The sequence below is a fragment of the Zalophus californianus genome, chromosome 1, assembly GCF_009762305.2.
Source record: "Zalophus californianus isolate mZalCal1 chromosome 1, mZalCal1.pri.v2, whole genome shotgun sequence".
Taxonomy (NCBI): domain Eukaryota; kingdom Metazoa; phylum Chordata; class Mammalia; order Carnivora; family Otariidae; genus Zalophus; species Zalophus californianus.
In genome coordinates this window covers 57559486-57571563 of record NC_045595.1, presented here as the reverse complement: position 1 = coordinate 57571563, position 12078 = coordinate 57559486, and the positions used below count along the sequence as shown (strand labels likewise).

At 52.1% G+C, this 12078-nt stretch overlaps 1 protein-coding gene across 2 annotated transcripts in view; it reads left to right on the top strand.

The window, feature by feature from the left end:
* Positions 1-12078, top strand: part of EEFSEC (eukaryotic elongation factor, selenocysteine-tRNA specific) — a 258931-nt gene that overhangs the window by 185635 nt on the left and 61218 nt on the right. For both annotated transcript variants that reach the window (XM_027584882.2, XM_027584883.2), the window contains exon 5: positions 8310-8966. In XM_027584882.2, the coding sequence (XP_027440683.2) occupies positions 8310-8966 (657 nt within the window). The remainder of the gene's footprint in view (positions 1-8309; positions 8967-12078) is intronic.

The following is a 12078-nucleotide window of genomic DNA, read 5'->3' as shown; positions in this document are numbered from 1 at the left end:
CTATCCGGGGACACACACATGGGTCAAAGTGTATAAAATAGAAGGACACATAAGGAATTCATGAAAGTAATTGCAGGGAGTCGAGGGAAATGGGACTAGAGCTCTTCAGCTTGCTGTCAGCATGAAGTACGAGTGACACATCTTAGCGGTCAGAGTGGGAGCACAGGTGGTTCTGATGTCATTTGATTCCCATACCTTTGGTGATGGTTTTCATTTCTCTAAAAAACAAGTGGGTAAGAATGGAGTCCCCAGGATCCATGTGGTGGTCTCTTCTGCAGTCCCAGAGGTGGTGCTAGGGGAGCTGGGGTCTGTACCAGCAGGGGAGGTGCTGGCTGCCCCCAGGGGCCCACACTGCTCTCTCCTAGTGCAGAGTCCTGAGTTTGGCTTTTTGTGTGAGAGACAATTAATGCATTAGGCTGGGGTGGGTGGGGGGATGCCTTATCTGTACCGGCCTAGCTCGAAGAGGGAGAAATAAGAGCAGCCAAATTGAAACCTTATTAAACAAAATTGGTTAGGTCTGATGGAGCCAAACCTAGACTGATCTTTAAAAGCTTATTTCATTTTTCCCCCTCCGGTCTGAACCTCTTTGAATTGAAGTAACTGATCCTGCTGTAAGCTTATTAGTGTCAAACCTTGTGTGTTTCTTTTCCTCTCCAATTTACATTTTATTAAGTAATGATGAAGTTGCAAGGTCCCGACCCTCGCCTTTGGCACAGCCAGGAGCTTCCAGGCTCATTAGTGGAACGAAAATGGATAATAGAGGTCCAATCTCATTACAGCCAGGACCATTATTACAAAAATCTCTGCACATCAGAAAAACTGCTAAACGCAGGCTATTGTCCACTTCTTTGAAGCATCTGTTGATTCCGTAGAATACCGGGAGGGCCCTAAACACTGTTGTTCCTTTGCAGTGTATTCTGATGTCACTGGGCCTCTCCATTTCTTACCCCACGGAAGGAATGCTGCCAAAGAACTCCCCACGTGTGAATGAACCTCACTGCAGTGATTGTAACTCATTTGGATTTCCATGGTGGAGTAGATGCGTTTTTATGGCATGATATAGTAAAAGAATTTGGGTTTTCATGGTGGGCAGATCTGGCTACTGTGGATAAATGTCTTAACCTCTGGGAGCTTAGTTGCCTTGTCTATAAAATGAGATCGTTGTTTGCCACCTAAAAGTTTGCTCATGTAGGTAGAGCGTCATCATGTGTAGGTATCTGACCAGTGTTGAGTGTCTCTCTGTGTACCTTCTGTATAGGTCATGGGGTAAAATCATGGAATCCAGCGTGAGCTGGGTACCACTATTCCACACAAGGTACTGTGAAGAGCAGAGATGAATGCTTTATGCTTTCCACCTTGAGCCACTTCTTTTGGAGGTTTTCAGTAGTCTCCAAAACAGAGACCATGTCCTTCTGAGTATAGTACCCTACAGAGTCCTCAGAATGCTGGAAAACTACGCTTCAGATGCTCAGAAGACCAGAAGGGGTATCTGAGTGTGTCAGGCCTGGGAGTGCACAGAGGGTTCCTTTGCCCACTCATCTACTCCATCAGCAGACGTTTTCTGAGTGTCTGTCCTGTGCTGAGCACTGTGCTACCCAAACACAGACATGACGGCGGCTAGAAGGGAGCAAAGCAGTTGAGAAGTTGGCTCTGAAGCTGTCCACTGTGCTTGGCCAGGAGGAGGCTGTTGCTGACCACGGCCAGGGCAGCCATAGCGGCCTGGGCAGGGAGAAGGAGGGCCTGAGCTATGCCTGCCCCCACCACTCCCAAGTCTTGGCTTCCTCATACCCCTGAGCAGGGTCCCCTCACAGTGGAGTCTTCCCTCTGCCCCTTCCCTGGAGCCATCTTTCTGGTTCTCACCACATGGGCATCCACATCGATGGTCCTCCAGACCTGGAGCAGCCCAGCAGGGCAGGGCCACTCTGCCCCCAGCGCCCGCCGCCCGGGCACAGTTTCTGCTCAGCTGGTCCAGAGACCGGCCGTGGGATGTCAGGCCTGCCTTGCAGTCCCTGTATTCATTGTCCCAAGTCTCAGCCTATTTGCTTTGTGACCTTGGAGACATCAAAAACCTCTGTTTCTTCATCCCTAAAATTAAATGTAAAAATATTGACCTGCCTTGTAGAGTTTTCATGAAGAATAATTGACCCAGATGATGATAAAGCCTCTTTGTTAGTCAGAAAGGGCCAAATTGCTTAGCAAGCACGAACTTGAGTTTTTAAAAATTGTTTGCTTGCTTGATGTATTCCTTCCTCCCTCTCTCTGTGGGTCCATCCTCCCTTCCCCAGAAGTGCTTGGTGCCAGAAAGAGGGGAAGGACGAGAGGAAGAGACTTGGCAGCCACCATCCCCTCTCTGACTCGAGCTCAGGGAATGGGCCTGCCTGGCGGTCCCACACAGAGCCACCTCCCTGCTCTGCCACCTGCCTTCTCTGCCGCCATCCTAACTGCGCCCCACCAGAGAAACCTGTGTTCCTCGGAGAGGCTTGGAAGGCTCCTTCCCCTGGGTTGTCTAGAACCTCCCAACTCCTAGCTAGCCTAGGGGCCAGCCCTGCTCTCACAGCATGGCTGTGTACCTCCATGCGCCTTTGTAGATGTATACATCCCAGACCCAGACTGGAACTCCCTGGGGGCAGGGACAGTGCTGCACCCAACCATGGCTGCATTAATTCATTCCACAAATAGGTGTCGCGGGCCTCTATATGTCCAGCACTGCGCTGGGCACTGAAGATAGAAACAGAAGTTAAAGAAAATAAAAATAAAGCCCTTGCCCTCATGGAGGTTACATTCCAGTGTGGGAGGGACAGTCGGGAAGCAAATATATGATATGTCACGTAGCGATTAGTGCTATGAAGAAAAATAAAACAAAGAAAAGAAGATAGGTATGGGGAGCTCTTATTGTGGAGTCAAGGATGGGCTCTGATAAAGAAACATTTGAGTGGATAGGAAGTAAACAAGGGAAAGAGAAATAGGGCATCTGGGGGAGGAGCATCCTAGTCAAAGGCCCTGAGGTAGGAGCACACTTGGCATGTTTCAGGAGCAAGAAGTAAGAAGGTTCATGTGACTGAAAGGATGTGAGTAGGGGCTGCAGGGAAATTGTAGCAAATAAAGTCAGAGAAACGACAGGAGCCAACTGTAGGACGTTGGGGTCCCAGCAAGGATGTTAGTTACACAGTAAAGGGCTTGGAGGCAAGAGTGCAGAGTCATATCTTATGTTTAAGCTGCTCTGTGGAGAACAGGCTGCAGGGGAATGGGCAGTAATCAAAGCCAGGTGGGCCTAGGAGCGGGGTGGGCAGTGGTTGCAGAAGAGCTCGGGCACTGGCCCTGTTGGGAAAACGAAGCCTGCTGGAGCACCTGATGGCTGGGTACGTGGGCGAGAGAACAAGAAGAGCCAAGGTGGAACCCACAGTTTTCACACGAGCAGCCGGAAGCACACAACTGCCACTTCTGAGACAGACAGATGGAAAGAGAGGAGTCTCAGATGTGGTAGGCTGGAGGTAGAAACCTGGTAGACCTCCAGGTGGAAGGGCCAGAGGCAGTCAGGTGCATGAGCCTTCTTTGCCCAGCCCCCAACCTCCCCCTCCAGCCTCTGCCTCTCCTGGAGCTGCGACCTCTGTGCGCACCTGCCGCCGGCCGCCTCACAGACCTCTCCCAGGCACAGATCTCTCAGCGGCCCCTCCTCCCGGCAGCGCAAGGCTGTCCCTCCAGCCGGAGCCTGGGGGTCCATCCTCGCCGGGGCCAGGGTCTCCCTCATCCCTGCACCCGGTCTGCCAGCACACTGCAGCCTTGTACTGTACAAAGAACTCTCAGAGTTCCTCCCTAGCTGCTTTCCCCCTTTCCTGTCTTATTTCGCCACACCGTGTGGCCAAAGTGACCTTGTCAAAGCATGTGGGAGCAGGTGACATTCCTCTGCTCAGCCCCAGGACACCGCTACCACCGGGGGCTTCTGTTGTCCTCATGGTGAAGGTGGCGGGCCCATGTCTCCAACCTAATGCCACTGCCCCTTGCCCCCGCCCTGCCAGCCAGCCCACCGCCTTTCAGTCCCTCAAACAGGCCACATTCTTTCCCACCTCAGAGCCTCAGACCTGCTCTGCTCTTCCCTTTGCCTGGAGCCCCTATGGCTGTTTCTTCTACTCCCTCTGGTCTCAGCTTTAGTGCCACCTCCTCACGGAAGCCCTCCCTGATGACCCAGGAAGGATTGCATCACCCAGTTATTCTCTCCCATAGCACCTCTCCATGGTTTTGTAATCTGCATTTATTAGTTGATGATTTTATAAGCTCCCCCCACCCCGACCCCCAGCAGTAGACTCCAGAGTCTATTCTGCTCACCCTGTATCACTCCGGGGCCTGGGCCTGGTACATGAAAGAAACTTGGTAAATATGTGTTGAGTGAATGTACATATACTGCCTCTGCCACTCAACTTGGATATTAGTAAATATGAGTGAGTTGTTGAGTAGATGGATGGACTCTCTCAAAGTTGGCCAGTAAATGAACGGGAAGCCTGTTTTTTTCCCATTCTGGAATTGGCATAACTACTTTCCCGTATTTCGGTGTCCTAGATGGGCTCTCACATTCTTTTTTTTTTTTTTTAAAGATTTTATTTATTTCTTTGACAGAGAGAGAGATAGCAAGAGCAGGAACACAAGCAGGGGGAGTGGGAGAGGGAGAAGCAGGCAGAGAGCCCGATGTGGGACTCGATCCCAGGACCCTGGGATCATGACCTGAGCCGAAGGCAGACACTTAACGACTGAGCCACCCAGGCACCCAGGGCTCTCACATTCTTAAAGGCCATCTTGAAGAATGTGGGCTTGTCCATGAGCCTGTGTGCTGCCGCTGCCGCCACTGCATGCACCCCACGAGAGCCCACAGTCGTGCCTCGCCACCCTGTCCCTGCCTTATCTGTTTCACAATTTCCTGTCTGGGCCCTTGAAATCTTGATTTGCACAGTTATTTGTCTTTCTGCTCTTCTCGGTGCCCTCTTAAAGCATTCTTTATTATTTCAGTCCTAAGAACACAAGCCCCGTTGAAAGGAACATGCTTTTAATGAAGCCTGCTTGGAGATGGGCTTGATGATGGGGGGGGGGGTGGGGGCCGTCAGGGTGGTGAGGGCCCTGTGCCTCTGTCCCAGGGAGCATCCTGAACACCAGGAGCTCGCTCAGGCCCCAGCCAGTCCAGAATCTCCGCTCCATGCTTTCTTTGCTATGGGGGCCAGTTCTCTTCCAGAATCAGATGCAGCCATTCTCTTTGGATGGGCTGGATGTTTAACTGGGTCTGCCATAAACAGCATCTGTCAGCCACCCTCTGCACTAGGCACCAAGATACAGCAGTAGGAACCTGGATTTAAAAGGGGAAATACACAAGTTTGATAGGCAAAAATTAAGAAATCTGGTCATGCCAGACACTGGAGAAGACACGGATCTACTGAGAGTCTCTGGCCTGTGGGCGGAAGCGTACATTGGTACTTTATTTATCTAGCAGACATGAGCCCTCACTTGCTCCTGACCCAGCAGTTCTGGTCCAGGGCCCACATCTTCCAGAACCTTCCTTGCACTGTGCATCAGGCGGGAATCTTGTTTGAGAGGGAATTCATTGCATCATTTTCCAGGGAAAAATTGGAAATGACCCATGTGCGCATCAGTAGGAGGCTGAATGGTGGTCTGTGTGTGCCGTGTGACATACAGCATCAGCAACAAATGAGCTGCAGGTGTAGGCGGCACGGGCAAGAACTCTAAAGTTCAAACACTCAGAAAACAAAGTATTGATTAGGCATATGTACTACATATGTAGTGAGCCTCCGCACAACCATGTACACGTATATATATAAAAAGAAAGGAATGCCACACACCAAATTCAAGAGAGTGGTTGCCTCCAGCTGGGGGGCAGGCAGAACTAGGTGGTGGAGGAGCACAGAAAGAGAGTGAAGTTATTGATAATGTTTTAGTTCTCAGGGTGGATGATGGGGCCATGGATATTTACCCTATGGTAATTTAACTCAGTAGGTACGAGGAGGCACAGACTGGCAGAACCATAAAGCAGCAATGGCAACACAGGAAGTCAGGTTCAGAGCAGCCCAAGGAGAGTAACCAGCTCTGTCTGGAGTGAGCAGGGAAGCCGTTCCAGGAGGTCCCCTGACATGAACAGGAATTTTAGGTGGAAGAAGTCCCAGGGAGAAGGGTCCTCACAGGCAAAACGAATATGTGGTTCTATATGTAGGGAATTGTTCAAGCTTCCCCTGGTTGTGGCTTCATGTGGTGGGAGGCTCCAGGGAAGGCCATGAGGAGAAGCCAGGCAAGCAGAAGTCCCTGGTGGGGCAGCAGAGGGAACATCAGGAGGTGCAAGAGCCCCTACCCTCCCTGAGCAGCTTACCCAATGTGGGGGGTGGGGGGCTGGCGGCCAGGGGGCTGATTCCCCATAGAATTTCACATGACCAGAGGATCTTCCTGCTCACAACAGCTACACCCAAAAGGTTTGAAAGTGGTGATGTGCAAGAGGGGAGCCCGTGTAGAAGTCAGTGCCAAGGAATTGCATCATCCAACATGTGTTCTTAGAAACCTGGCCTGGAGAAGGGAGATTGGTGGGGTGGGGGCCAGAGGACAGCTCACTGGGCGGCTACAGGCCTTGGGGGGAAGAGCTGTGATTCGGGGCCTGCCTCGCTGGGCAGACGCTTAGTGTAAGATAATATTCTCCAGTTACTCTGAGGTGCATTCCTGAAAATCTTAGTTTCCCATTGCCCTTGTAGACCATTTCAGAGATGTTTTATGTTTCTCTTTGATTGATCTTGGCTGTGGCTTTTGACACTGCACTTCTCACTTTCTCTGCCCCCTGACCTCTTGGTTAGGTAGTTAATGATCTTTAAACAAACACTTGAGTATTATGGCTCTCCAGGAAAGGGCCTGGCCTCCTGCGCCTGGAGCCGCTCAGCATTCTCCCTTTATCCAGGGAGAAAACGAGTGCTCCCCACACCCGGGCTTTGCAGATGGGGATGCTTGCAACCTGAAGGCCAAAGTGTCTTTAACTTAACAAATTTTGATGAGGTTTTCTGAAATACATTACCCATTTCTTTGCTGCGCTAAGCGTGATCTCATCTCCTCTCCGACAGTGGGTCTTAGTAGGAATGTTCATTGATTTCGTGAACGTTTATTAGAGCCTTTCCTATGTCTGTTCCTGATTTACAAACTGTGGGTGCAGAAATCTGCCTGGTGTAGTAGTTGGTGTGGTAGTTTCCAAACAGAGATAAGATCAGGTTACTCCTTTGCCTAAACTCCTCGGCGACTTCCGGCCTGCCCTCTCCTCCCTGCCCTCCCTGCTGCAGCCCTCCCGCCTCTTTGTTTATTTCTCAGACCCACGGTGCCTCCATCCTGGGCCTATACATTCATTAGCTCCCCTGTTCAGAACTATCTTTTTCTGGACCTTCACATAAATTCTTATAATTAGGTCTTAGCTGAGTCATCACCTCTAGAAGTCTTCCCTGACCACCACTCTAAAAAGCCAGACCTCCCCCAACACCCTAGGCCTTCTCTCTATGTTATATATGGTATACATATTATATGTAATATAGTACTTTATATATAATAATGTATATAATTATGTTAGTATTTACACACAAAGTCTTATATATTAATTCTATCAGTACAAACTTAGTTAATGTTAATGTATTCGAAGTTTTGTTGCCGTTCCTCACCCTGTTCCTACCCCCAGAACAGCGCCTGGCACACTGTAGTCCCTCAGTGTGACCTGCCCTAGAGAAGCCCAAGCCCACAGGCTAGCAGGCAGATTGGTGCAGAATCGGCAATGACAGCAGAGCAGGCTGTGTATGACTCAGAGGGGCTGGGGTAGCACCAAAGAGAGAGGGACAGATCCTGCCCACTGGGGGTCAGGGTAGACTTTCTAGAGCAGCGGGGTTTGGCCTGGGCTTTCAAGGACAGATGGCCATAGCTTGGCAGTCTGAGGACCTGGGGGGCTATTTTGCATATGGTGACAAGCCTCTACAGAGGGCTCAAGGCAAGAAAGTGCTGGAATGGAGTCTGGAGTGGAGTAGCGACTAGAAGGATGGAGGGAGCTAAGGTAGCTCAGGATTTGGCTGCCGTGACCACTGCCCGCATCCTGGACCAGGGTGCCCTGTGGGCTTCGTGTTTGCAGGGTGGAGCTTGCTCTGGCCAAGGGGAGTCTGAGCACCCCAGAGCTCCTCTCGGCTGCCATGCCAGGGGCCAAGTGAGTGTTGGCAGTACTGGGATAGGAACTTCTCCAGCTGGAGCCCCTCCCCCCAGCCTCAAGGCTCTTCGTCTCATGAGCTTTCTCTTTTGCTACCCACCAGGTGGTGAAGAAGGTGAAGTCCATGCAGATGTTTCACATGCCTGTCACCTCAGCCATGCAGGGAGACCGACTGGGCATCTGCGTCACCCAGTTTGACCCCAAGCTACTGGAGCGTGGCCTGGTGTGTGCCCCTGAGTCCCTGCACACTGTCCACGCGGCCATCATCTCTGTGGAGAAGATCCCGTATTTCCGGGGGCCCCTGCAGACCAAAGCCAAGTTCCACATCACGGTGGGCCATGAGACAGTCATGGGCCGGTTGATGTTCTTCAGCCCTGCCCCCGATAGCTTTGACCATGAGCCTGTGCTGGACTCCTTCGACTTCTCTCGAGAATACCTCTTCCAGGAGCAGTACCTAGATAAGGATTTGGCACCAGTGGCGACAGACAGTGATGAGGCTAACAAGAAGACGGGCCAGGCCACAGAAGGCTGCTGCCCTCGGCAGCAGTGGGCCCTCGTGGAATTTGAGAAGCCTGTCACCTGCCCTCGGCTGTGCCTGGTGATTGGCTCCAGGCTAGATGCAGACATTCATGCCAACATGTGCCGGCTGGCCTTCCACGGCGTCCTGCTCCACGGGCTGGAGGACAAGGACTATGCTGAGAGCTTCTTGCCCAGGCTGAAAGTGTATAAGCTCAAGCACAAACATGGCCTTGTAGAACGGGTAAGCAGCCCCTCCACCCATCATCCTTCCTTGTCGGGCCCCGGTGGCCGGGATGGACATAGTTGGGGTCTGTGATGAGAACCAGAGACACCTCAGAGGCTTCTGGTCCCAACTTCTGATGTTTTAAAACAAGGAAACTGAGGCCCAGAGTGGCTGAGTGGCCTGAGTTCTGCTAGCCCTCAGTCACAGAGTGGGGCCTGAACCAAGGCAGGAGAGCCCCACTGCACCTGCTCCCATCCCTGCCCTCTACTCTGGTGGTGGAGGTGGCCTGTGTAGGGCAGAGCAGCCCTGGTCCCTCACACAAACTGGTTTCAGACAGCAGCATTTCACCTGGGCCAGAAGCCAGTAGTATCAGTGGCCCCCTTGAGCTTCAGATAAGAGGCCGGGCCTTGCCCCTCACAGCCTGATGAGCAGGCCCTCGCTCTCATGGCCTCAGTGGGGGCTGAGCCTCCATTAGGCAGGGTGGCTGCTGGGTCATATCAACAGATATGCCAGTCATATTGACAGAGGGAGCATGGCTGGTCAATGCAGGGCAGGCCTGGCCAAGCGTGTCCTCAGCCTGTGGGGTGGGGGAAGTGGGGAGTGATGGTGGCTGGGTGCCAGAGGGCAAGAGGTGGGAAGGTACAGGAAGGTGATACAGTGGGAGGGGCCAGGCTGCTGGCTTCCTCGGGTGCCTGGTATCATCACCAGATGCAGGTCTTTAGACATGGGTGAGCCAGTCTGGTTCACAGGCCTTTCATGGGAGTGGGCAGTTGTAGTAGCCTAGAGCCTAAAGGGGTCCGAAGTCCAGGGATTACCTTCTGTCAGGTACCCCCCCCACTTTGTCCATCACCATAGGTCTCAGTGGGAATCCCTGCCTCCTGGGCCTTGAAGAGATGGGTAGAGAATGTCCAAATGTCTGTCCAAACCTCACTCCCTGATGTGGGTCCCTGCAGGGCAGGGATGGCTGTGACTCTTGGGACTCGTCTCTGAGCTGGGTGAGCATGGCTGTGCTAAGACCCCAGTGCTGGGAAGCTCAGGTTCCAGTGGGGTCTGCCCTGAGGCCCTCAACAGGACTGCGGTTCTGTTCCTTAGATAGCAGGATGAAGGTTACCCCTCCCAGTGCAGCGCCCTGCCCAAGTCAGCATAGGCTCCAGCATGGGGTCTGACCCTTACTGAGCAGGCACTCAGGAGAAAGTGTCAGAGCCTTGGGTACCAGCCAGGGTCGGGGTTTCCACTGCCACCGCCCACCCTGTCTCCTTCCCCTCTCTCAGATCCCCACGTTTCTTCTCTGGAACTCTGTCACTGCAGGAACTCCCACTCTCCTCCTCCTTGTCTCAGGATTTTTCCTGGTGCTCAGGCCCAATTCCCTTCCTCTCCTGCCTGTATCTAGACCTGCCCTCTGAGGGGGAATCAGTAGAAGTTTCTTACTTACCCCCTCACAGTCCATCCAAAACTCAGGATCCTCAGCTCTATAATCTCAGGCCTTCCACTTTGAGGCCAACCTTGGCTGCTCAGCTGGACAGGCTTGGTCACCCTGCACTGTGGCTGGAGTCCTGAAACTGGAACCATGTCTGTCCCCCCCGTCCGTGTCCCCCCTCCCCCCCCCGCCGCTGTTTGCTGTCTGTCCCTCTGTGAATGTTGGCTTCCTGCTCTGCAGAGCAGCAGCCTAAACTCCCAGGGCTGCCAGGAGGGGTCATGGGCCGACCATGGGGGCCACTCAAAGTCTCCATCAGCCGGGGGCCAGCCCTGAGATGCTGATTGAAGACGAAGGTGATAAAGTACACGTCACTCGTTTGTCTCGTTTGATTTATTAGCAGTATTATGAAGTATAATTATTCTCTGGTGAAATATCTGTCATGGAGTAGTGTCCCACTTGGTGAGTTCACAGGTCTAATTGCCCCACACAGGCCTGTTGGTGGTGGAGCAGCAGTTACTTCCTTCGAGAATGAGGAGTGTGGGTTTGTGAGGAGCAAGTAAACATACTATCGAGTGCCTCTTGCCTCCTAAGGGCACTGGGGAGAGCCAAGGAGATGTGCTGACCCAAGCCATACCACCAATCTAGGGCATCCCTGGGGCCACCAGCCCTTTCCTCCTCGGTCCAGGGAGGCCAGAAGTGGAGGCACAAGAGCCCCAGACTCGCAGTCGACAGATCCCACCTAGACATCCTGAGCAGAAAGGCTCCCTTCAGCCAGGGACTGCTTCAGACAGGGCTGTGGAGGTGTGTGGAGGGGTCCTGAGACTGGGACCCTGTAAGGAAGGAAAGGGCACGGTACCTGCGTTCCCCCTACCAGCCCCTTAAGGCCCTAGCCGAATGGACACCTGTCCTGTGTGCTACAGATTCCCTTCTGGGCCCAGGGGCAGGAACACACCTGCCTCCTGCCTACCTCCACCCCATCCCTACTCTATTTACCCAGCACCTACTGTGTGCTATTACTACTGTGTGCTCTTACTAGCTGCATACATTGTTTTGAATTCTTATAAAAATTCAGTGAGGAGGTTATTACTTTTCCTATGTACTTTTTATGAAATTATTAAATAGATCACTTTCTTCCTCCTAAAATTATATGTAAATATTTGGGAAAAGTAATATATGTGCATGGTAAAAAATAATTCAAACAACACAAAAAGTTACTCAAAAAAAAAAAGCTAGTTTTATTCCTACTCTGAACTCGGGCCATCAGGGCCCCTCTGCAAAGGGAGCCACACTGGAAACCAGCTTAAGAGATGTGAAGCAACCTGCCCGAGATCACAGGATGGTCAAGTCGGGATTTGAACCCAGCACTGACTGGCCTCTGAGCCGTTATCTTTCCAGCATGTCTGGTAGATTCTTGCCCAGTGAGTTGAGAGGCTGGCATGCTCTCAAGAAACTGGAGTATCCTTGGCAGGAGACTTTTCTTCCTAGTCAGGTTGGTAAGCATTGAACTTGGGATCACACAGACTGGGCTCAAACACTTAGCTGTGCCATGTAACAACTGTATGCCTTGGGGAGCCATTTTATTTCAACAGTCTCATTCATTTGAGAAGCAAACAGTCTCCACCTCACAGGTGAAGTGGCTTCATATGTAAGAGTTGAGTCTAGCTCAGGGGAAGCAGGAAGGAGATTTCCTAGTACAGCTCACGAGTAGAAGGC